This window comes from Microcaecilia unicolor, chromosome 1 (assembly GCF_901765095.1).
Source record: "Microcaecilia unicolor chromosome 1, aMicUni1.1, whole genome shotgun sequence".
Classification (NCBI taxonomy): domain Eukaryota; kingdom Metazoa; phylum Chordata; class Amphibia; order Gymnophiona; family Siphonopidae; genus Microcaecilia; species Microcaecilia unicolor.
Genome location: NC_044031.1, coordinates 128260995 through 128286447, shown reverse-complemented (window position 1 = coordinate 128286447; position 25453 = coordinate 128260995). Strand labels below are relative to the sequence as shown.

Genomic DNA, 25453 nt, shown 5'->3' with positions numbered 1-25453 from the left:
ACGGCTTTGTAAAATGAGACCAAAGCATTTCACATATTATATACATACTAGCCGTTGAGCCCGTTAAAATGGGCTATTGGGTCGCCGCTGGCCCTCTCCCCCCCCCCCCAAGTTCGCTGCTGCCGGTACCCCCCCCCCCCCGAGTCGCCGCCGTCGCCGCCGCTGGCCCGTCTCTTCACTATTCAACTTACATCTCTGGAGCAGGCAGATCAGCTGAGCTCCCGTCGGCCTTCCTTCTCTGCCTGTGTCCTGCCCTCGTGTGACGTAACGTCGGCGAGGGCGGGACACAGGCAGAGAAGGAAGGCCAACGGCAGCTCAGCTGATCTGCCTGCTCCGGAGATGTAAGTTGAATAGCGAAGAGACGGGCCGGGTGGAGGGGTGGAGGCGGCGGCGACTCCGGGGGGGGGGGGGGGGGTACCAGTGGCGGCAACCTCGGGGGGGAGGGGGAGCGGTGGCGACCTCGACGGTTCCCTCCCCTTCGCGCAGTTTCCCTCTCTGTCCCACCCCCCCGTCATCACGTATTGACGCGGGGGTGGGACAGAGAGGGAAGTCTACTGCGCATTTGCGAGTGAGTACGGTCACTCGCCGTTTATATGTTTGATACTCATTTTGTACCTGGGGCAATGGAGAGTTAAGTGACTTGCCCAGATTCACAAGGAGCTACAGTGGGAATTGAGCCCGGTGCCCCGGTTCTTAGGTCACTGTTCTAACCATTAGGCTACTCCTCCTGCCATTTTAGAAAGTTGACAAAATCTGGCTTTTGCCACTGTTTTTAAAGAATGAGGATGTTATGCTTTTATCTAACTTTTCATGGTGTTATTTTTCAGTACACAATTACTAAAACTAGCATGCATACATTTTCTTGCTTTTGGATGTAGATTTATTTTTCTGATATTATTTCTTTGTTTTCCATGGCTATGCTGTTTTGCAATTGATACTTTATCATTTTTATTTGTATTCACGTCTTTTGTACTCTTTGGGGATGATTTTATTAGTTTTTCCTTATCTTGCTAGACCACTCCAGACCTATGACTTATGTCCCTCTATCAGCAGATGGAGAGACAGACTTTAAGATTCTGATAACATCAGTATATCAGGTGATACTAATGCAAAACAAGCACATCCTAATAGTGACATGCATGAACGAAAGTAAACGGGATGAGACAAAGTCCATTTCTAGAACACTCCTAGAACTGCAGGTATATATAATACAAAAAATCTTATCTGCTCAATTGCCACTTATCTTCTGAAGCACATCATTGAAAACCCGACAGGGAGCCCCGTTTTCCTTTGCTGCAGCAAGGAAATCAATTCCTGTAGTCAGGCCACCACATACTACAAAAAAATGGCGAGTTTGTAGTATATGGTGGCCTTACTCGCGCCTTGTTTTTCTGCTATGTGGAGTTTTTTTGATCAGTGATGGATGTATGCTTTAGCTCTATAATGGTGTGAGAAGTGTGGCTTTCACCGAGGTCTTTTTTCTCCAGTTTGTGTATATATGGTCTCCACGATTGCGGCCAAGAGTAGAGGGGGTGCTGTTTCGTCCCTTTGGAAACTCAATTTTTGTAAGATTTTAAGTACTATGTGTTTACAGCTCATGTGATTTTTGATTTGAATTAAAATGTAATGCCAAGAATTGCAAAAATCCAAAGGAGATGTACCAGATAGGAGAGAGATTGATAAGCACAGCTCAGGAGAGGGACCTTGGGATGATGGTGTCTGAGGATCTCAAGGTGAGAAAGCAATGCAACAAGGCGGTGGCCATGGCCAGAAGATGCTAGGTTGCATAGAGAGGGGTATAACCACCAGAAGAAAGGAATTGATAATGCCCCTTTACAAGTCTTTGGTGAGGCCCCACTTGGAGTATTCTGTTCAGTTTTGTAGGCTATTATCTTGCTAAGGATGTAAAAAGACTTGAAGTGGTTCAGAGAAAAGTGACAAAAATTGTATGGGGTTTGCGTTGCAAGACGTAAGAGGAAAGACTTGAGGACCTGAACATGTATACCCTGAAGGAAAGGAGAGACAGGGGGCATATGATACAGACATTCAAATATTTGAAATGTATTAATTTACAAACAAATCTTTTCCAGAGACGGGAAGCTGGTAGAACTAGAAGACATGAATTGAATGAAATTGCAGAGGGACTGACTCGGGAATAATATCAGGAAGTACTTCTTTACGAAGAGAGTGGTAGATACATGGAATGCCCTCCTGCGGGAGGTGGTGGAGATAAATGGTAACGGAATTCAAAAATGCATGGGATAAACACAAAGGAATCCTGTATAGAAGACATGGAACCAAACAAGCTTAGCAGTAATTAGATGGCAACACCAGTAATTAGGAAGCAAAGCCAGTGTTGGCAGATATCTACGGTCTGTGCCCTGATCATGGCTGGACAGATTCAGCTTCAGTAGCTGGAGAACAAGGCAAGTGCCAGGCAGACTTCTACGGTCTGAGCCCTGAATATGGCAAGGACAAATCAAGATATGTAGTATCACACCATACCTTATACTATGAGTTTATCTTCTTGGGCAGACTGGATGGACAGTACAGGTCTTTACCTGCCTTCATCTGCTATGTTACTATGTTGCTCCTATCAGTTGGCCCATGGTAATCCCTTGCTAGCTGAGGGGGTGACAGGTGCTGCTCCATGAGGAAGCAACAGTATAAAGAAGTGAGCTACATATGGCCAATAACCTAAACTCTGATGCACAAAATGGCTATAGGAAAATACTGTAGCTCTACATTCTCCTTAAATAAAATGAGCAAGTGATAATCAAAATACAAGGAAAATAATTTAGCACTGTAATCTAGATTAGCTAATCTTCACCTTCAAAAAATTATCATCATGATCTTGTCGTCTTTCAAAGTCCTTAACCACAGCACAGATGAGAAAGTAAATTAATCCCCAAAAGCAAGGGATATACAGTCATAGGCACAAGATCTGTGGGTGCTGTGGGGGCCTGAGCACCCCCAGTATTTTCCCTGTAAGTCTGTAGATCTGCTGAGCTGCCAAGGGGTCCCAATTTTTGAGAGGGAAATTTTAGTGCACGCCCTAGCCCCGCCCAATTCTGCCTTGGTTATGCCCACTCTACCTCATGGCCCCGCCCCCTGGCACACTTCAATCCCACGGACATTCCAGAAAATATTTTATTTACACCAGTGACAGCAGAGATGCGTAAGAGGGAGTGTTTCAGTTCACTCTATTATACCCCCTATCCAGCATCTATTCCCCCCAGGGACATAACCGCAAGGTGGCCTTGGCCCCCTACTTTTTCAGGCACTTGAAAATGGAAAATAAGATGATACCTTTTTATTGTACTAGTCTAATACCCTTTTCAATTAGCTTTCAGAGGCCAAAACCTCCTGCCTCAAGTCAGGTCAGGACAGTATACTGCTGTTATGGTATCCTCTCCTGACCTAGGAAGGAAGTGCTGGTCTCTGAAGGCTAATCAAAAATATATTAAAATCAGTCCAATATAAAGGTATTACATTTTCTATTTTGTGCTTTATTTGCATTTATTAACCTTTATTAACCATAGCTACCACATTAATTTATCCTAAATTAATAATAAAATTATTTTCTGTACCTTTGTTGTCTGGCCATTTACTTTTTCTAATTGTGTTGGTCTCAGTCTCTTGATTCTGCTTTCCTTCATCTTCTCTTAACTCTCTTGCCAGGGTTTCCTGTCCATTTGACATTTTCTCTCTTTTTTCTTTGTTTTCTTCAATTTATTTTTCTCTCTCTCTGTCCAGATTTAATTCATTCTTACTATCCATTCTTTAATTTCATTATTTTTACTTCATCTAGCTATGGCTTTTCATCTTTTCCTCACCTTTGTTCTCTAAATGCCCTTTCCCTCTTATTCTCCAGTCTTTCACTAACTCTGTCCTCTCCCCTTTTCCATCCAGCATCTCCCCATCCTGCCAGCATCTCCCCCTCTTTGTCTCTGCATCCTTCCATCCAGCGTCTCCTCTTTCTCTCCCTATCATTCCATCCAGCCTCTTCCCTCTTTCTCTCCTACCCTTCCATCCAGTTTCTTCCCTTTCTCTTCCCATCCTTCCACCTATCTACCCTCTCCTAATCTTTCCATCCAGTGTCTCCCTCTATCTCCCCTTCCTTCTAGCCAGTTCTTTCTACCTTTTTTCCATTCAATGTGTGTGTGTGTCTCTCTCTCCATCCTTCCAGTGTCTCCCTCTTTTCTCTGCATTCTTCTATCCAGCGTCTCCCCTCTCTCTCCCTACCCTTCCATCCAGAATCTTCTCTCTCTCCCCATCCTTCCATCCAATATCTACCCTCTCTCCTAATTTTTCCATCTAGTGTCTCTCTCTCTCTGTATCCTTTTCCATTCAGCATGTCCCCCCTCTCTCCACATCCTTCCTGTGTCTTTCCTCTTTCTTGCCCTACCCTTCCATCCAATGTCTTCCTTCTTTCTTCTCCCTCCTTCCAGGGGAGAAAATGAAAGAAGAGTGGGGACATTGTATGGGGACATTGTACAGAGAAAGAGAGAGAGATGAGTGGAAAGATGGGGAGAGAAAGAGAGGACATGGAAAAGGGCAGGAGAGAAAGAAGCTGCTGGGGAGAAGCATGGGGAGAAAGGGGGAGACCCTGGCTGGTCAGATTGAGAGAGAAAGAGGAGAAATGATGGATGAAAGGAAGGAGAGAGAGGGAAAAAGCTGGAAGGAGGAGGCAGCAAGAGGATGGAAGGGTAGGGAGAGAAAGGGACCAAGATAATGGAAAAACAAAATGTCCAGACAACAAAGGTAAAAAAAAAAGTGTTTTATTTTGAATTTATTAACTGGAGTATGTTAGCTTTGGGATATGTGCATCACAGTCTGACCAGTTGTGTTCATTTATATGGGACTGTGCCCCCAATCAGGTTGAAACGTTGGCTCCTATGTATACAATCATACCTTCATACTTGTATATGTAACACAACATTAATTCAACAAGTACCAAAGTAAGCATTAGCAGTAAATATGAGGGACTTAGGATTAAGGTTCATTATTATCATGTTATGCGCAAAACTAACCCATTTGGAGAAAGTGCCCCTCAAGAGAAGACAATCACCTGCTCACTCATGCCACGTGCCAAACACTTCTCACTCCAAACACCAGAATAAATATCAGAATAATCTTATGACAGCTATTGAAAATCATAATAGTATAGTAATGTAAACCACATTGAAATGAAATTAATTTTTGGATAATGTGGGATATAAGAACAAATAAATAAATAAATAAATAGTTCTCAATGAATATGCAGGTTAATTAGAACTGTGAATCATGTGAATAATTAAGGGGTAATTTTATAAAATATATTGTGATGGAATTCATATCTAATGTACCAGAAGGAAATGGGGCAGAAGACACAGGAAAAGGGTAAGGAAGGAGCACGCGAAAGAGAATATGCTTCCAGAGCAAAAGGATTGAAGTGGGGGGGGGGGGGGGGGGGGGACTACAACTCTCAGAGGCTTAGGGGCTCTGGAGGAGGAGGGTAGGAGCTCTGGAGGCACAGGGGGAGCCACCTCATTAGCAGACAGATGATCAAATGCCCTGCGCTGTTACAAACAGCACTCTAAAAATAGCGCTGGAATAGCACGGGGCATTATTAGACCTATGATCAGAGATAATTGCATGCAAATTTAAGCACGCAATTACCTCTGATCATGGGGTAGAAGTGCGGAAGAATTGTGCCTGAGCATGCGCTCAGCACAATCCTCCCGCACTTGTTTGACAGGTCTGGGCTGTCAACAGCCCAAACTTGTCAAACACAGGGGCTGGAGGTCCATGGGACCACCAGACCCTAACTACCCCTGCCCCAAGCAAGGCAAAACAGGGGCTGGAGGTCCGACGATCTCCCTCCCCCCCCCCCAGGTTCAGGGAGGGCTGGAGATCTGTTTGTGGAAGTATTTATGTAAAGATGGTTGTTACAGTGGTGCAGTTCTGATGCAAGTCATGGATATGAGACATCAATGGTAGTATAGCTTTTTTGTATGGTTATTTTGTACAACGCTTTGATTTAAGCAATCTATAAATGTGTAAAATAAATATAAATAAATAAATAAATAAATTATATCTAGGAGCTGGTAGTTCTGACTGACCTCTGCCATTGTCTTATGAAGCACAGACAGTGGAATGGGGTGGGCTGCTGAGGTCTTGCTCAGACAACCTTTTGCCCTAAAGGTGTCAGCTATTAGGGAGTGGGGGGGGGGGAGCAGAGCTGATGGTTACTTGCCTCCCTCAACCAAAAAGGTGTTCTGTGTTCCCTGTTTCCAAGCTCAAATTACATCAGAAAGCAAACAGTGGACTGAAGCACAGGCCACAGCAGTAGCTCTGACACATGGCATACCAGATGGGCAGGCAAGTCTGCAGTGTTTTCACAATGGCATCAAGTTCCAGGACAAAGGCTGAGTTTTCTTCTGACCACTTCAGTGGAATTTAGCCAGAGGCAAAAGGAAAGGCTGGGTTGTGGTGGTCCAGCTCATTCCTTGTATACCATCTGGCCTGATCTTGAGTGTTTTGGGGAGAAGGAAATGTTTTTGGAATGACTGGCTACTGTACCTTGGTTGAATTGTCAGAGAATACAGAAATAGTGCCATGTAAGTAAGTTCACCTGCACTGTGTGGGGCAGACATGTCTTCTATTTTATAAACTTCACAAATTATGCTTCCTTCTACAGATGTTGCATAGTTCAGTCTAATGGTCTCAACAGTGTAACTTGCTGGTGTGCCCACAAAACACTGCAAGATTTATAACACCCACCTCCTCGTCGACCAACAGACATGGAATGCTTTCTATAATCAAATATACTCATATACTTTCCACTTCTTAATGAATTGAAATAGAGATCTCTCTAAATGTTTTTATATTATTCAAAGGCGCTATTGAAATAGGATTGTTTCTCAGAGCTGGGTCGGGGACCCTGTACTATGACATGATTCATGTTTCGAAAATGCGGTCTCAAGGATGCGTCCCCTAAAATCAATGGATTTTAGGGGACACAAACAAATTAATGGAGGTAACTCCAAGGACATCTAACAGTCACCACTCTCCCTGTAAACTCAAACCATACCACCAAATTAAGCGCCAGCTGTCTGATGAAGCTTATTTCATCCAGTCAAGATGGTGATGGCGTTTTAAACTACTGCTTACAAACCCGACCTTACATGGATAAGGTGTTTCTCAACAAACAATTCCATTTAAGATAAGTATTTTTAATAGCACCTTTGAATAATATAAAAATGTTTAGAGAGATCTCTAAATTCATTAAGAAGTGTAAAGAATAAGAGTATATTTGATTATAGAAAACATTCTATGTCTGTTGGTCGACGAGGAGGTGGGTGTTATAAATCTTGCAGTGTAAAGTGATCACACCAGCAAGTTACAACGCTGAGACCATTGGACTGAACTATGCAACATCTGTAGAAGGAAACATAATTTGTGTTGGTTATACAAACTCTGCAGTGAATATTTAGACATTATAGAGTGTATTTTATAAACTTTGCAGGGCCTTTCAAACAGTTTTTAAAATATAGGCACATATTTTGGCTGTGCATATGACAAACACAGATCTACCTATACAAAATTATCCCCTTAGAGTCGTACTATTTGATGTACTGCACAGCTTCTCCATCAAACCCTCTTTAAAATTCACTTTCCCTCTTTCGAAGGAACTCAAGTCCACCACATGGCAATCAAACTGTAGTCGCAAAGAAAAATCTGATTCCATATAAGGAATGAGGTGTATCTAAAACAGCCTGGGAAATTAGTGCAACCTGCTGTTCAATATTCCCAAAACATTACAAGCCCCCATCCCCTTAAAAAAGAAAGAAAGAAAGACTACTCATAATTAACTGCTTTCCTACCAAAGTCTGCCAGCTTCAACTCCCCAGTGTCACTGATCAGGAGGTTCTGAGGTTTCAAATCTCTGTGCAAAATGTAACGCTGATGAATGTAAGACAATCCCCGCAGCAGCTGAAACAGAAACAACTGAAAGAGAGGGAACAAAAGGGGAGAAGTTAGGGTTTTTACTAAAATGGCTGCAGATTGTTTTCTGCTCTGTACAGTTCTTGGAATATCACCAGATCCTGTGATGTGCAAGATCACAAACCCCCAAGAACAGTAAATAATGCAGATTACATACTGCAATAAGTGGAACTACCAGTTCCTTAAGTATTATAGATGGTATTATATAGTGTGATTGATTTTTTGCTTTTCATAAAAAACCAGAGTGCATTCAGTGGGTGCAAATTCATAGCCGAGTTTGCAAAATGAATGGAGGTAGGCCAAAACCCTTGTCTGTTTCAGTTTTGTAAATACATGTACAGAAAACTTTGTTTCGAAGCTACACTAAAAAGTTTTCAAAGGAACAGAAATGTTCATCAGCAGGGGAACACATACAATTTTAAATCAATTTTTAAGGAAAAAAAATACACAGCCAAACCCCATCAGCCTAGCACATAATTTGCTAGGTTTACTGCAGAACCGAAAAAAAAATAAAAAAGCTATTGACATAAGGCTCCTTTTCTACCAAACTGTAATTATATTACATTTACCCATATGGCCTTAGAGATTAGCTTGCTGCCTGCAGCCAGATGTGTATCTTCACTAATTATAGGAAAAAGCAGTACCAGCAGAATGAAAACAACAATATAACAGAGCTACAATAAAGACAATACAGTGTGCTCAAAGGAGGGGGGGGGTGCCACTTATCCACATAAATACATTCTATAAAGATTCTCACTATTTGTCATGGAAATTGGGCTAAGCTGGGTGGGTCTAATTCATCAGTGAAAACTGATCCTGACTGCTGTGTGTGAATATGGTGGAGAGGCTGTGAAAGGTGGGCAAAGCAACCCTCGGTGCTTTCAATGGAATCTCCCATAGATACTCTGCCAAAATAGGGGTGTGAGGAGTAGACTAGTGGTTAGTGCAGTGGACTTTGATCCTGAGGAACTGAGTTCGATTCCCACTTAACCCTCCATTGCCCCTGGTACAAAATAAGTACCTGAATATATGTAAACCGCTTGGAATGTAGTTGCAAAAACCTCAGAAAGGCGGTATATCAAGTCCCATTTCCCTTTCCCAATTTCTGCCTCCCTCATTGACTGTGTAAGAAGGGAACAGAAATATGAAACTGTTATACAAGATAAGTGCAGGGAACATGAATTCGTATACTTAAGACAGATCATCTGCTGAGAGCTAGAATTTGATTGAGGCTTACTTAGCTCAAGGCTCTAGGCTTATAATCCCTACCATCCCTACACCACTTACTGCAGTCTAGTCCTGGCAGATCACCCTTCTGAAATGCTGGCTGAATGAAGGATATAAGAGAAGGGGGAGGGGGTCATTATGGGCTTTGCTTGTTTATTTTTGTTCTGAGTTTTTTGGCATCATTCAAAATGGCCCCTTTACATAGGCGCGCTAGCGCTTTTAGCGCACGCTTAAACTAAAAGTGTGCTAAATGTTAAGAGACACCCATATATTCCTATGGGCATCTCTAGCGTTTAGCACACACTAATGATTAGTGCGCACTAAAAATGCTAGTGTGCTTTTGTAAAAGACCCCCTTAATTTTTTAAGCAGAAGAGCTGGATAAGAAAAACATTGTCTCTTGTTAAAAACAATCTTATCTGCATCAAATACACCTAGAACTTCAACAGCAATTATGGAAATTTATTCACATAACTGGATTAGGCAAGTGATGTTAAAAATTAACACTCTCTTACTTGAAAGCATGGTTCTACATACCTACATGAAAATGCAATAAAAATAGTGAAATACATAAACGTTAAAGGGCGAACTGTTCATCCGGAGCCCGCTCATAACGGGGGGGGGGGGGGGGGGGGGGGAGCAGCACCCCGACACTGGCCTGGGCAGCTACAGCGAGCTCCTGGCAGAGCCTGGATTTGCCCAGGTTGGGTCCAAGGCACCTGGGGAATGCTGTGCAGTTGGGGGCACCCGGAAGACAATCCTGAACGGAACTGGAAGGCGACCCTCGACCCTGCCTATGAGATCCTTCCTGCCCTTGGCTGGGAGGGGTTGAGAGGGAGGTTTAAAGGAGTATCCTCCTTGGAGCAGGTCTCATCCTGCTCCTTGGAGGAGAACGGCTTCCCCTCCTGCCCTCCCCGTGATAGTGGCAAGGTCGAACTGTTGCGACTATGGAGGGTAGCCGAGCTAATGTCAGCTTCAAAGAAGGTCTTTTGAAGTAGACCTTAACATTCACCTGGCAGTGAACATTAGGTCTATGCTTGCTCTGCAGGACTAGAGGTCTAGGCTTGTAACTTGCTCCAGCTAGCATGGTGGAGTAAAGGTTAATTTGTTTGCATTGGCCTCCTAGCTATGCATGGCAGGAAGTTCCTTGAGGTTGTTTGTACTTATGCATATTTTGGTTAAAGCAAGTTTCCACCAACAAGCTAAGCTGCGGCCAAAAATATATTTCCAATAAAACTTATTATGCTAAAATGGCTCCTTATCTCTCTTATGGTGGTTTCAAAGAGGGTGGCGGGTATCAAAGCCCCCCTTAATAGCACACTCTAATCACCAGAGAAGGAAAAACATGTTTTGTGATAACTTTTTTATAATGGACTTCTGAATCACTGTACATGATAATTTATTTCAAAAGTGCTCAAGTAGATTCTTGTTAAAATGAATGTTAAAAAAACATGTGGAAATGTAAGAGCAGTCTAACATGACAAAGTAGCAAGAAAGCACCGGTTACTCGAATCTACTTAAGCCAGTAGACTACTTAAATCATTGAATATAAATTTGATTCTCTTGTGAGCACAGCTTGTAGTATGCGTGAGCCCCATTTATTTCTTGCAAAAGTATACACAGTGCCACTGAGCGCATTTTGGAAAAGTGTGTAAATATTTTAATACGCAAAACTATTTGCACAAGTTAACAAGTGTAAATAAAATTAGCGAGTAAAATATTGTTAGTCAGCAAATCAGTATTTACGAAACCTATTTTTAGATGGTTTTTCTATGAAGCCCATCAGAAGTGCGTCCAAATCTCAAGGGAGCACGTGAGGGGAGTGTTCAGGGCGGGACTTGGGCGATCCTAAGACAGACCTTTTTCAGCCATAATGGAACAAAACAAAAACGTCCAGGACTAAAACTAAGACGTTTTGATCTCGACCTGTTTTTATAATGAATAAGGCACAAAAAGGTGCCCTAAATAATCAGATGACCACTGGAGGGAATCAGGGATGACCTCCCCTTATTCCCACAGTGGTCGCTAACCCCCTCCCAAAAAATGTGAAGAAAATCTTTACTTGAAAAGCCTCTATGCCAACCTCAGATGTTATACTCAGGTCCATTAGAATAGCATGCAGGTCCCTGGTGTAGTCTAGTAATGGTGCAGTGCACTGCAGACAGGTGGACCCAGGCTCCTACCTCCCCGCACCTATTACACTTGTGGAGGAAACTGTGAGCCCTCCAAAACTCACCAGAAACCCACTGTACCCCCATATAGGTGCCCCCTTCACCCCTAAGGCCTATGGTAGTGGTGTACATTTGGGGGTAGTGGGTTTGGGGTGGGTTTTTGGGTGCTCAGCACACAAGATAAGGGAGCAATGGTGAGATGTGTACCTGGGCGCTTTTTATGAAGTCCACTGCAGTGCCCCCTAGGGTGCCCTACTGATGTCTTGGGATGTCAGGGGAACCAGGCTACTAAAAATGCTGGCTCCTCCACATCCCAATGGCTTGATTTTGTGCATTTTGCACTTGGACGTTTTGTTTTTGAAAATGGACCCCCCCCCCCCCCCCCCCAAAAAAAAAAAAAAAAAAAGTCCAAATCACAAAACGTCCAAAAAAACTAAACGTCCACAGTATTTTCGAAAAAAAAAAAAAAAAAAAAAAAGATAAGACGTTTTTCTTTTTCGAAAATGACCTTCTTTCCTATTTGGATTTTGGACGTTTTTCACAAAATGTCCAAAGACAGACTTAGATGTCATATCGAAAATGCCCCTCCACATAAATGTGTGCAAGTATTTTTCATGGTATAGTTTTCAAAGTGCAAGAATGTGCATATTTTCACCTTGAAAACGTGGCAGAGCTCGTTGGCTGGAAAGTACATGAATGCTCTTCACCCATGTAGGCACTTAAATCCCCTATGTTCTGTTCACCAGATTTTCAAAATTATATGTACAATATGAGGGAAGCGAACATTTAGAAAATCATTAGAAAATTCAGCAAGTCATCTAACAGTGAACAAGGGTATTGTTGGGGGGGGGGAGGGATAATTTATAACATTTTTCTACATATAAGGCCTGTTTTCAATCAACAGGCAGGACTGTCAGGCACTCACGTGATGCCTCAGGAACGGAATGGCTCTCCAACAGTTCAGAATTTACAGCGGAAGTTATCATGGTACGGTAAAATGTAAGCTTTTAGCTTTTACAGCACCTTAATTTACCACAGGAGTCATCAATCTGTGGTATAACAGTCCTTCAGTTTGCTGATTACGGTGCCACCCCACAAGCAACATTATTCTAGTGGCCTGGAGCATTGGGCTCCAAGCCATGTCTCAATATTCCCAGCTGTAACTTCTAGGAACCCTCCTTTGATCCTGAACCCCCCACATCAATAGCCCCCCCCCCCCTCTGATCCAGACCCCACAAGATCAAGAGCTCCCCTCCACAAAAGAACCCCTCAATTAAGAGCTCCACCTCCCACTCAAGTCCCCCCCCCCCCCCATCAGCATACCTTATTGCTTGGTAGTATAGTGGTCCGCAGACAGAAGCGATCCCCAGCACTCCTGCCTTCCAAAACCATCCCTCAAAATGGAGCGCCTAGTAGCAGTCTTACGCAACTACCACTAGAAGTCATTTTTCCTTATCCGTTAAGGGTGTCATTTTGAGGGAGGGTGCCAGAAGAGCAAAAGCGACTGGAGATTGCTCCTGCCTATGAGCCACTGTACCACTAAGGAATAAAGTATGCCAATGGGGGTGGGGGGGCTTGAGCAAGGGGTAGAGCTCTTGTGCAGGAGAGGAGGGGTCTTGTTCTGGGGGGGGGGGGGGGTCTTGTGCAGAGCAGGGTCCTGATTGAGAAGAGGCTTTTATGTAGGGGAGATCTTGACTGGGTGGGAGCTCTTGTGCACGGGTGCTCTTGATAGGGCAGGTGGGGGGTTCTTGTGTGGACAGAGGGTTGGGATTGGAAGGGGGTCCTGGAAGTCATGGCCAGTAGCATCAAAGCACAGCCTGGCGGATCAATGCTTCAGGATGGTATCATAACCCCAACGTTTGGGGTTTGCACCCAGTGTTCACTACAAGTCACATTATGGAAATCATATAATAATGAGCTGCTTTACATGCATTTGCATGTTTTGCATCTTATTTCTATGCAACCTGCACTCACTCATTGCTATGTTAGGGCAAAACAACCTGCATTAGTGCCATTTAAGTCGTGTTAAGAGGCAAATAATCAGGGTATTGCCCTAATGCAGGTTGATAATTTCCCTCCTTAGTGTAAAGTTCTGGACATAGTGATCCCTTCCTGCATGCAATGGTCTCCTCAGCAACTCAGTTTTGTTTTTATCTCCTCTGTTGAACCACAAAGCTCTCCTGTAAAATTTTTCTGAATAGCTGTATTCTTTTACACATTTCTGCCTCAGTTACGCACCTAAAAGTTTAGAATACTAGCACATACACGTGTATGGGTGGGATATGTGCTATTTTCTAACTAAACTTATATCTCTGACAGCACATAGTTTGCAGGTTGGCCTACACATGAGAGGGGTCTGGGCAGAAAATGGATGAGGTGTACACTTTTCTGACCACTCAAATCTCACCTTCTTTCTCACTCTCCAGTCCTCTACCTCCTCCTTTTCACTTTTCTTCTACCTATCAATTTTCCATTTTCTCTCATTACCTAGCTCTCCCATTTCTGCTGTCTCACTCCTCCATTCTATTCCCTTCTTACTTTTCACCCACACTCCATTACCACATTTCTACCCTCTGTACTGACCATCCACATTCCACTCACCTTCTTAACATCCCTCCATGGTCTCTCCCACATGTTCTATAATGTCCAACATCTTCTCACCCTTGTAGCCCATCATCTCCTCTATTTCCTTCTCTCCTCCACCTTATAACCCAACATCTTCCCTCTCTATCCTCCACATTTGTAGCACAGTATCACCCTTCCAAACCGTGCAGCTTCTCCTCACTCCCCTCTCCCATTCCCCTCAACCGTGCAGCTTCCACCTGCCAACCATACAGCTTTCCCCCTTCCCTTCCCTCTCTGACAATACAGATTATCCCCTTTCTCCCCCCCCCCCCAACAGTGGAGGTTTGCCCCTCTCCTCTTCCCCCAACAGACCAGTTTATCCCCTCTCCCCTTTCTATCAACACTGCCGCTTCTCCCCTCTGCCCCCCCCCCCCCAACCCAACAGTGTAGTCTTGAAAAGGTACTAAGAAAGGACCAGTTAAGAGGAAGAACACACTTCACTGGTGAATATTTTACCAGCTGGGAAACTGCATTCAAAGTTGGGAAAAGGTACACTTGGAGTTAAATAAGTAATTTCACTGTCTTTTTTTAAAGTTACACAGTTTATTTAGAAAAGTCAGTTTATAGCACAGTGTAGCTATTAAAGTCTTTGTTAGAGTTTCATTAAAAAAAGCTGTTTTATACTCTACTTTAGTGTTTTACGTTGAATTTTAGAGTTTACCATAACATTATTTTACTGCACGCCTAGCAGCTGAAGGGATTATGATCAGTCCCTTCCTCCCACCCTTGCACTCACCCACTCCAAGGCTGATCTTTCATTTTTAGGCTCTTCACACAGTTAGAACATTGAAGACTAAGGTAATTTTTTCTGGCTCTTTTTCTATGAAGTACTCTGCCTGAATTTGTTTTTCTAAAGGGAGGGTATTGGTATTGTATATTGCTGAGTTAACTGTTGCTTTAGTTTTTCTAGTTTTAAAAGAGAAATACTTAATTTATTTTTCTTTTAAGGAGCTTGTTTCCTTGCTTGCTCTAGGGATTTCTTTTTTACCTGCATGTCAAAGATAGAGGTGACATAATTAAACTCTTTTGAAATCCACACTCTTCTGAGGGTTAGATCTCACACAAAAGAGGCGCTAGCTGCTTCTTTCGACCTACATGACAGTTGAGGACAAGGAAGGAGCTTTTGAAGGGTTTTTTTCTGTTTTCAACAAGTGTAAAAACTTCCACAAATGAAGAATGGCTGGGAAGCATTTTGGCACCAAAGCTGTTGCCCTAGTTACAGTTTCTGCCTCTGTCCAGACAAAACATAAGATCCACAGAGAGGGATTAGTCTCATGTGCAAGATATCTGCACCTTGAATCCTTCAAGAAGTGGAAGAACTGAAAGAGGTGGTGGCAAGGTTGAGAAGCATCCGTTAGAACAAGAAATACATTGATGCAATGCTTCATGATGCATCAAAGATCTTCAGTAGAGGGAAAGAAAAAGCTGTGCTGAAAGATGATAATTGATCCAGGACAATGCAGGATCAATAACATGATGGTACCTGCCCTCAAACTGAAGAACCGGTATGCAGCCCTGGAAGTGAAGGAGGTGAGAGCATCCCAGAAACAGGAGGAACTGAGGCTCAAAATCCCCAAAGTTGCTAGATCAATGGCCACTATGAAGCAAAAGGTTGTGGTGGTTGGCAATTCCCTTCTGAGGGGTACAGAGGCGCCCATCTGCCAATATCTGGATGAGGTAGGAAAGCAGTGGGCAAAACTGAAAGGGGCTGCTTAAGGGAAACAAACCTTTTTGTAACATATTAATATAGTAGATGATGGCAGATGAAGACCTGAATGTTCATCCAGTCTGCCCAACAAGATAAACATCTAATATAAGATAACATATGCATACTTGATCCGGAGCTGTCCTTGCCATTTTCAGGACACAGACCCTAGAAGTCAACGTACCATCAACGACGACACCTAGATCCCTTTCTTGGTCTGTGACTCCTAACGTGGAACCTTGCATGACGTAGCTATAATTTGGGTTCCTCTTTCCCACATGCATCACTTCGCACTTGCTCACATTAAATGTCATCTGCCATTTAGACGCCCAGTCTCCCAGTCTCGTAAGGTCCTCTTGTAAATTTTCACAATTCTCCCGCTATTTAACTACTTTGAATAACTTTGTGTCATCATCAAATTTAATTACCTCACTAGTTACCCCATCTCTAGGTCATTTATAAATATGCAGATGTTGATCATGGCCATGGGTTCCAATGCACTCTGCTGCCTTTACTTTCACATCAGTGGGGGTAAAGATAAAGATAAAGATAAAGAAAAGGAGGCTTCTTCAGCTTTTTTTTGTATAACTTCTCTATCAGGATATTCTAACTTCTGCATTTCGCCTGGATTTCTTGAAGATACCTTATTTTGAACCATGCACTCCTGAGTGGTTGTCTGTTTTCTCTCAAGTTCTAGTTTAGAAGCCCATCCATCTTTCTTCTTAAAAGAGGGTGGATAGTAAATTTCAGATATTGGAGAAATGAGTTGTGGTTGAATATTCAGTATCTGTCAGACACTACTTGAACTTATCCAGTGGACAAAAAGCTTGAATCCTGGAAAAGTTAATAAACCATAAATTGTGACATATAGCCAAGTTTTTTTCAAGTACTCCACCTAAGACCACAAATAGATACTGTGCAATTTTAGAAAAGTCATAGAATTCTGAATATAGACATTTTTGCCAAAACATGTAGCGCCTGTGTCATATTTTACAAATGCAGGGCTGAATGTATAAGTATATTGTAAAACTGACATATCTCTACCTCCAGAACAAGACATCAAAAAGTCCATAAAAAATGTATGACACATGAACGGCAATGTCTCAAAATGTTGCAATGTGAAACACATAAATAGAAAAGCATACCCAAATGTGTCAGTGAAGCTGAAAACAGCCCACGCCATCATGCCCGTTTGGCAATTAAAATTCAATGCGAAGAAATGCAAAGTGATGCACTTAGGGAGTAGAAATCCAAGGGAGACGTATGTGTTAGGCGGGGAGAGTCTGATAGGCACGGACGGGGAGAGGGATCTTGGGGTGATAGTATCTGAGGACCTGAAGGCGACGAAACAGTGCGACAAGGCGGTGGCCGTAGCTAGAAGATTGCTAGGCTATATAGAGAGAGGAGTGACCAGCAGAAGAAAGGAGGTTTTAATGCCCCTGTATAAGACGTTGGTGAGGCCCCACCTGGAGTATTGTGTTCAGTTTTGGAGGCCGTATCTTGCGAAGGATGTTAAAAAAATGGAAGCGGTGCAAAGAAAAGCTACGAGGATGGTATGGGATTTGCGTTACAAGGCATATGAGGAGAGACTTGCGGACCTGAACATGTATACCCTGGAGGAAAGGAGGAACAGGGGTGATATGATATAGACGTTCAAATATTTGAAAGGTATTAATCCGCAAACGAATCTTTTCCGGAGATGGGAAGGCAGTAGAACGAGAGGACATGAAATTAGATTGAAGGGGGGCAGACTCAGGAAAGATGTCAGGAAGTATTTTTTCACGGAGAGGGTGGTAGACGCTTGGAATGCCCTCCCGTGGGAGGTGGTGGAGATGATAACGTTAACGGAGTTCAAACATGCGTGGGATATGCATAGAGGAATCCTGTGCAGAAGGAATGGATCCTCAGAAGCTTAGCTGAAATTGGGTGGCGGAGCAGGTGGGGGGAAGAGGGGGTGGTGGTTGGGAAGCAAGGATAGGGGAGGGCAGACTTATACGGTCTGTACCAGAGCTGGTGCTGGGAGGCGGGACTGGTGGTTGGGAGGCGGGAAATACTGCTGGGCAGACTTATATGGTCTGTGCCCTGAAAAGGCAGGTACAAATTCAAGGTAAGGTATACACATATGAGTTTGTCTTGGGCAGACTGGATGGACCATGCAGGTCTTTTTCTGCCGTCATCTACTATGTTACTATGCCCTGCCCTGCCCCCCCCCCCCCGGGACAAGTACTTAGCATGGTCCCCACAGTCTACCTGTTTTCCAATCAGTGCCTGCTGGGGAAAATGTCTAGTGCTGCCTGTGGTGGTGGTTGTACAAAATGTATAGATCCACCATTTTCGCCCTTTGAACAGATACAGCATTTTCTAATGTATTTTTACCTACCATCATGGAAATCTTGGCAGAAAGAGGGCAATTCTATAAAGGGGTGACTACTACTACTTAACATTTCTAAAGCGCTACTAGGGTTACGCAGTGCTGTACAGTTTAACAAAAAGGACAGTCCCTGCTCAAAGGAGCTTACAATCTAATAACAAAATGTGCAGACAAACAAATTGGGGCAGTCTAGATTTCTTGAATAGAGGTAAAGTGGTTAGGTGCCGAAGGCGACATTGAAGAGGTGGGCTTTGAGCAAGGATTTGAAGATGGGCAGGGAGGGGGCTTGGCGTATGGGCTCAGGAAGCTTATTCTAAGCATAGGGTGAGGCGAGGCAGAAAGGGCAGAGAAAGGTGGTGGAGAAGGGTACAGAGAGGAGGGATTTGTCCTGTGAGCGGAGGTTTCGGGTAGGAGCGTAAAGGGAGATAAGGGTAGAGCGGTAAAGGAAAGTAGCTGCCTACTATTATTTATAGAATACTTGTATAACCAGGTCTATATATGCATATGCAGAGACAAGCAGTTACACCAGCCATAGAGCTGGTGTAAATGTTCTCATCTAGATGCCAAAGGTACATGCATAAGCTATAGTATTCTGTAAGTTACATGTGTATAAGTCCCATCCATGATCCATCCAGACTCCATCCATGTGTATATCTTGTAAAATATGAACTATGTAAGATATGAGTGCATTTACAAAATAGTATATAGCTAGATCTTTAGCAATTACATGCGTTATGTTCACACCTATGCACATATATGCTGGTATTCTAGTCATTTATGCACTTATTTTCCACATAAATGTTAGCACCTTCTTTATACTATTACCTTCAAACTTACTTAGCCCAGTAACAGCCTATCAGATTTCTTCCAACCTACTTTCTTGAGGCTTCTCCAGATGAAAAGCTGCCAATGAAACTATATCAGCTTAAACTTTCTCACTCTTCTCCTTGGGTTGACTTTTCTCCTCTGTAAAAACAGCTCTTGTGTTCTCTGCCCCAGCAGCTATTTCTACCTGAGACCTGGTGATGTATGTCAAAGCGCATGCAATTGTAGCACTGGCCATCCACTAAGCCATGAGATTCAGGGCTGCTGAGAGACAGAGCCGGGCATGGGGCTGGGGCTGGGCCAGGGTCAGGACCAGGGCCACCGCAGACCCCCCCCCAACTTGGGCACCGCCCTACCCCTTACCTCTCTGCACCTGCTCCTTCCTCAGTCTGTTACTCTCCTGCTCCTGTGTGCTGGGTTATTGTGTTAACACAATCACCTGGGTCCCAACACGCAGAAGAGAGACAGAGAGAGGGAGCAGAACCTTCTGGCACTGGGCCCACCTTGGAGGCTGGGCCTGGGGAATCTTGCCTCCTCCCCTCCCCTCCCCCTCTTAGCAGCCCTGGTGAAATTCCTTGAATGAGCTCTCAGATCTGAACTCAGTGAGAGACAGAGAAACACATTTTCCCCCCAAAATCAATGACTATTCTTCCTGACCAAGATGTTGAATGGATCACAAAGGCATTCACAGGGCCAACTACCAAAGATGCCTTATGAAAAAGAGGAAAGTGCTCAGACCAGGCTACCTTTTTCCTCACCATAAAAAAGAAAAGCAAACAAATGTACTGAAGAAACCATCGAGTCATAACCTCATAACCCTGCAGCCTTTGGTGCCATCTTTGATCCTCCCAGCCCCTTCTTGTTTTTTTCTTACACTATCTACACATTTTAACAGAAAAAAACTGTTTGAAGAAAATAGAAAAAGGATATGACATCGACCAAAGATGGGGAGGGAAATAAGCAAGGAACAGACAAGATCGTCTTTTGTGAACTGAAGGCAATATATTTACTGCTTTCAATTTGTATTCTGCCTCCAATGTTAATAGTAGAAATAAGGGTTTACATCAAGTTTCTTTAGACAAAAACACTGCATATGTTTTATGCACAATTGCTCATCTTTTAATATTCCTTAAGGTGGTTTCATCACATAAAACTGAGTAATGTTCACACTGTGCAGGATTATAAACCACTGCTGTCTTAGGCAGAAAGCCGACACATAAGTGAGTGAGAGCATGATAGCATATTTAATGTCCAAATACTAGGGGCTAGCGCATTTGACAATCAATTCTCAAACCCATCTGCCAAAGCCAACCTTAATTGAGCTTAACATTGCTCTGTCTACTATACACCTGCTCATCCGCTGGGCTATTAATGACACTAACTTTTTATTTGTAATCTGGTCCACAACCTCCTGATTAGCATAAGTAGCATGATAACAAACCTGAGCTATGGACCGATGTAGGCAATACAGCTTCAGCTGCCACTGTATATTGCAGGGGAAAGTGCAGGCTAAAGCTTCCTCTAAAATAATATACAAGTGCTTGATAATAGCGAATAGAACCATCACATGAAGACATCAGTCCTGGTTACGTACACATGCAAAAATAAACTGCAATCTGCCTGGATTGTAAGTCTTCGGAGAAACGAGTCAATGTTATGTACAAACTAAAAAAAAGGGGGGGGGGGGGCAAACACTAAGCTAATATTTAAAAAGATTCAATGGTATTTAGGTAAAAAAAAAGACATATGTTGACTTCCATATGAACTCTTATTAAAAACAACAACAAATCAACATTAATTCTGTAAGGCAATAAAGTACTGATATTATGTGTTTCCCATAATTCTAATACAGTAATTAAGTTCTGTTCTCCACAAACCTATACATATTTATAACAAAAGCACTCTAAGGCATAGACTCAGGCTGTTAATTTCCAAATTGGTCATTAATGCCTGAAATTGTCATTTTGTCAAGAATAAATATTACTTTAATAAATAGAATGCACACCTCCATTACTGATGTGACACATAAACCAAGAGAAATATTTTAATGTGTCTGAGTTTTCACAGCTTAAATAAGATGTGGCATGCTAACAAGCATGTTAATCACACCAGCAGCCACACTAATGCTTCTAGAATGCAAAAATGAGGGAGAAGAGTCTAGAAATCATACTGTAAATGTCAAAGAACCAAGCATACAGACAAGAAAAGCTTAAGATGGTCAACAATAACAACCAATCAAGACAAAGGAAGCTTTAGATGGGCAACTTAACAACCTACAGAGCCAAGGGAAGCTTTAGACAGACATAAACAGCCAAAACATACAAGGAAAGCCTTACATGGGCAACATTGCCAATACAGACAGGGGAAGATTTAGACAGATATTAACATCCAACACGGACAAAGAACGCTTTGGATGGGCATCGTTAACAGCCAACACAGACAAGGGGAGCTTTAGATGATCAACGTTAACAAGCAGCACAGACAAGGGAAGCATTAGATGGTACACGTTAACAAGCAAAGGACAAAAAATAAGTATTATCCCATAGTGTATGTGCATAGGTTAATGATGGCTAGTTTTCCCACAAACCTTCTGCATTTCACAGAGCTGAAGGCAAGACTGTAAATTACTTTACCCAGTTCATTAGATCATAAAGTCAACACATTCACCATTTACTTCCTCCTTTCATTTTTCAGGATTTTGCAATGCTTAAAAACATATTCCTTTAAAAATGCTTAAAAACATAGCCTTTAAAAGTCCCCCCCCCCCCCCCCCCCACACACACACACACACACTGGGATAGATTTCCTGCTACAAACTTTTGAAAAAGTAATAATAGTAATTTAAGCTAACTCTGAAGATCTGCTTGCTTGCCGTGATTAATCAAGTCCTTTTATGGCCCTCATAGCTTCGAACAGCTATTTTTGGGCTTCCAGGTTAATTGGACCCTATCATAAATGGACAAAGGCATTACAGTACTGAGGGATTCTCTTTGTTTTATTTCTCTTTCTGTTCAACATAGTTATTAAAGTACTAGGAAAAAATGCCCGTTTCTGAGCGCAATAAAACGGGTGCTAGCAAGGGGCCCCCTCCCTCCGTCCCTCCGAGCTACTTGCCTTGTTCGCTGTGGCATTTCCGTTTCGGCCCTTGTCGAGTGTCATAGCTCCGCCCACGACGTCATGACGTTTTGACGCGAGGGCGGTGCAGACACTCCAGTGCACACCGGATATCTCGGGCGCCTCAACTTCCGTGGAGGCTTCAGAACGTTGGGGTTGCCTTTTATATAGAGAGATGATTCTTGTAGCTAAGAGAGACAGACTGCAATTCAAGTCACACCTGAGCACTAGCATGTATGTTAGGCAGACAATTGCTTATGTTGTGCAACATCTGTGACTCCTCCTTCTACAAGGGCCATCAAAGCACCAGCAGCCCAAGGAGAACACCTCAGATCCACAGAGTTTGGTATCTGCCACACGTCTGTGACGCTACAGATGGGCCCTTGCTGAATTTTTTTTTTTTTAATGGGACGATATGTTGAAGTAATTTTTAATGGAGACGTGCAATCATTTGAAATGAACAACAAAAAAGAATGTCCAACTGCAGCATAGTATACAAGCAGAAAAGAAAGCAATGGGAAATCCAGTTGGCTCAACCACATTTTATAGGAATTAAAAGTATAAAAAGGAGGTCTTTAACTGCATAGAGGCGGTTCTGTGGGTGCTTGAACATCCCCAATATTGAGAAAATTCCTTGTATGTGTTCAGGGAGGGGTTATTTCCACTGGGCTTAGCACCCCCAATAATTTTGAAAAGTTGGCTCCTATGTTTAACTGTATAATGTGTCCAGACGTTTTCTTTAACAATTGACCATCATCCCAACAGGCTACATCTTTGTCAGAGTCGGACTACATATATACGTGGAGGGGCATAATCGAAAGGGGCGCCCAGGTTTTCCTCACAGGACGTCCCAGTGAAGGGGCGGGAAAACCCATATTATCGAAACAAGATGAGCGTCCATCTTTCATTTCGATAATACAGTTGGGGATGCCCAAATCTCAACATTTAGGTCGACCTTAGAGATAGTCGTCCCCGATTTTCAGCAATAATGGAAACCGAGGACGCCCATCTCAGCAACGACCAAATCCAAGCCATTTGGTCATGGGAGAAGCCAGCATTCGTACTGCACTGGTCCCCCTGACATGCCAAGACACCAACCGCTCATTGTAGGGGGAACTGTAGTGGACTTCAGAAATTGCTCCCAGGTGCATATCTCCCTTATCTTGTGTGCTGAGCCATCGAAAACCCACTCCCCACAACTGTACACCACTACCATAGCCCTAAGGGGTGAAGGGGGGCACCTACATGTGGGTACAGTGGGTTTCTGGTGGGTTTTGAAGGGCTCCCATTTACCACCACAAGTGCAACAGGTGGGGGGGATGGGCCTGGGTCCGCCTGCCTGAAGTGCATTGCAACCACTAAACTGCTCCAGGGACCTGCATACTGATATTATGGAGCTGGGTATGACATTTGAGCTGGCACAAAATATTTTTAAATTTTTTTTTTGAGGGTGAGAGGGGGTTAGTGACCACTGGGGGAGTAAGGGGAGGTCATCCCCGATTCCCTCCGGTGGTCATCTGGTCAGTTCGGGCATCTTTTTGAGGCTTGGTCATAACAAAAAATGGACCAAGTAAAGTCGCCCAAGTGCTCGTCAGGGACGCCCTTCTTTTTTTCATTATCGGTCGAGGATGCTCATGTGTTAGGCATGCCCCAGTCCCACCTTCGCTACACTTCCGACACGCCCCCGGGAACTTTGGTTGTCCTCGCGATGGAAAGCAGTTGAGGGCGCCCAAAATTGGCTTTTCGATTATGCCGATTTGGGCGACCCTAGGAGAAGGACGCCCATCTCCCGATTTGTGTCGAAAGAAGGGCGCCCTTCTCTTTCGAAAATAAGCCTGATATCCACCTACAGGCAAACACAAACAAAACAGGCATATAAACATAAAAACAGAACTTGAAAACAAAAACAGAAAAGGAATCAGAACCAAACATGGAAATAAAAATAACAATAAAAGGAATAAAAAATAAAATGAAATGAAAATGTTACCTTATCAGGTACAGATAAGTTTTTTTTTTTTTTGAAGATTTATATAAATAATGATGCAATAAGTTTGAACCAAACATGTTTTGGAATAATGGAGGATATAAAAACTAAGGTCCCTGTTTACTAAGCCGAATTGTAGGCATGCTAACTTTTTAGCAAGCGTTAAAAATTAGCATGCGCTAACACTAGAGACAACGTGCATGCTAAAAAGTTAATGCGTCTACAGTGCTGCTTAGTAAACAGAGCCCTAATGAAGGAAATAAATAACTTGATTAACTAATACAAGGAAGTGTGCTCCATTGATTATTTCTGAAGCTTTTTTTTCCTTTTTTTTAATAATTCTGGGTTAGTATTTAATGGTGTATGAAAGTGAGCAATAACCTCTACTACTACTTATCACTAACCTCCTCTTTTCTTGTTTTTATTATTGTCTTATAAATTATACCATATATTTATTTATTTGTTTGTTTATTTATTGCATTTGTATCCCACATTTCCCCACCTCTTTGCAGGCTCAATGTGGCTTACAATATATCATGGATAGTGGAACTAAGAAGAGAATAGACATTTTGTGTTACAGAAGGATTTTGGTTACATGATAATGATAAAGCATAATAGTAAAATAACAAGAAAACATTATAAGATAGTTCTAGATGCATGTGGGGGATTTCACATGTGTTGATCTTTGTGATAAGTATTGTTGAAGAGATGGGTCTTCAGTAGTTTGCGTAAGCTGGTTAGTTCATAGATCGTTTTTAGGTTGCGCAGCAGCGCGTTCCAGAATTGTGTGCTGATATAGAAAAAGGTTGATGCGTGCATTAGCTTGTATTTTAGACTTTTACAGTTGGGGAAATGAAGATTAAGGAATGTGCAAGATGATTTTTTAGCATTTCTGGGTGGTAGGTCTATCAGGTCTGACATGTAGGCTGGGGCATCGCCATGGATGATTTTGTGAACTAGGGTACACACCTTGAATGCGATGCGTTCTTTGAGTGGGAGCCAGTGTAGCTTCTCTCGTAGAGGTTTAGCACTTTCATATTTTGATTTTCCGAATACGAGTCTAGCTGAAGTTCTGGGCTGTCTGGAGTTTTTTCAGTATTTGCTCTTTGCAGCCAACGTAGAGTGCATTACAATAGTCTAGATGACTGAGTACCAATGATTGAACCAAATTACGGAAGACGGTCCTTGGGAAGAATGGTTTTACTCTTTTTAATTTCTATCTCACTAATAATAGTACGGAGAGGCCACACTGGTGATACCAAAAGAAGAAATCAATTCTGAGGAGTCTTACATAGACATTAAAAAAAACACAGCATAGGTCACCAGCCAGGTGGACTATTCATAGAATATACTGGTACAGATCTCAGTCACATTAAGGGTCCCTTTTACTAAAGCTTAGTGCACAAGAAGCCTAGTTTATATCTAGTACTAGCTAAGCTTTAG

The 25453-nt window shown here is 42.8% G+C and overlaps 1 protein-coding gene across 5 annotated transcripts in view; it reads right to left on the bottom strand.

Annotated features, from left to right (window-relative positions):
- CDK14 (cyclin dependent kinase 14) overlaps positions 1-25453 on the bottom strand; it is an 857524-nt gene that overhangs the window by 412061 nt on the left and 420010 nt on the right. For all 5 annotated transcript variants that reach the window (XM_030200090.1, XM_030200096.1, XM_030200123.1 and 2 more), the window contains one exon: positions 7869-7992. In XM_030200090.1, coding sequence (XP_030055950.1) covers positions 7869-7992 — 124 coding nt within the window. The remainder of the gene's footprint in view (positions 1-7868; positions 7993-25453) is intronic.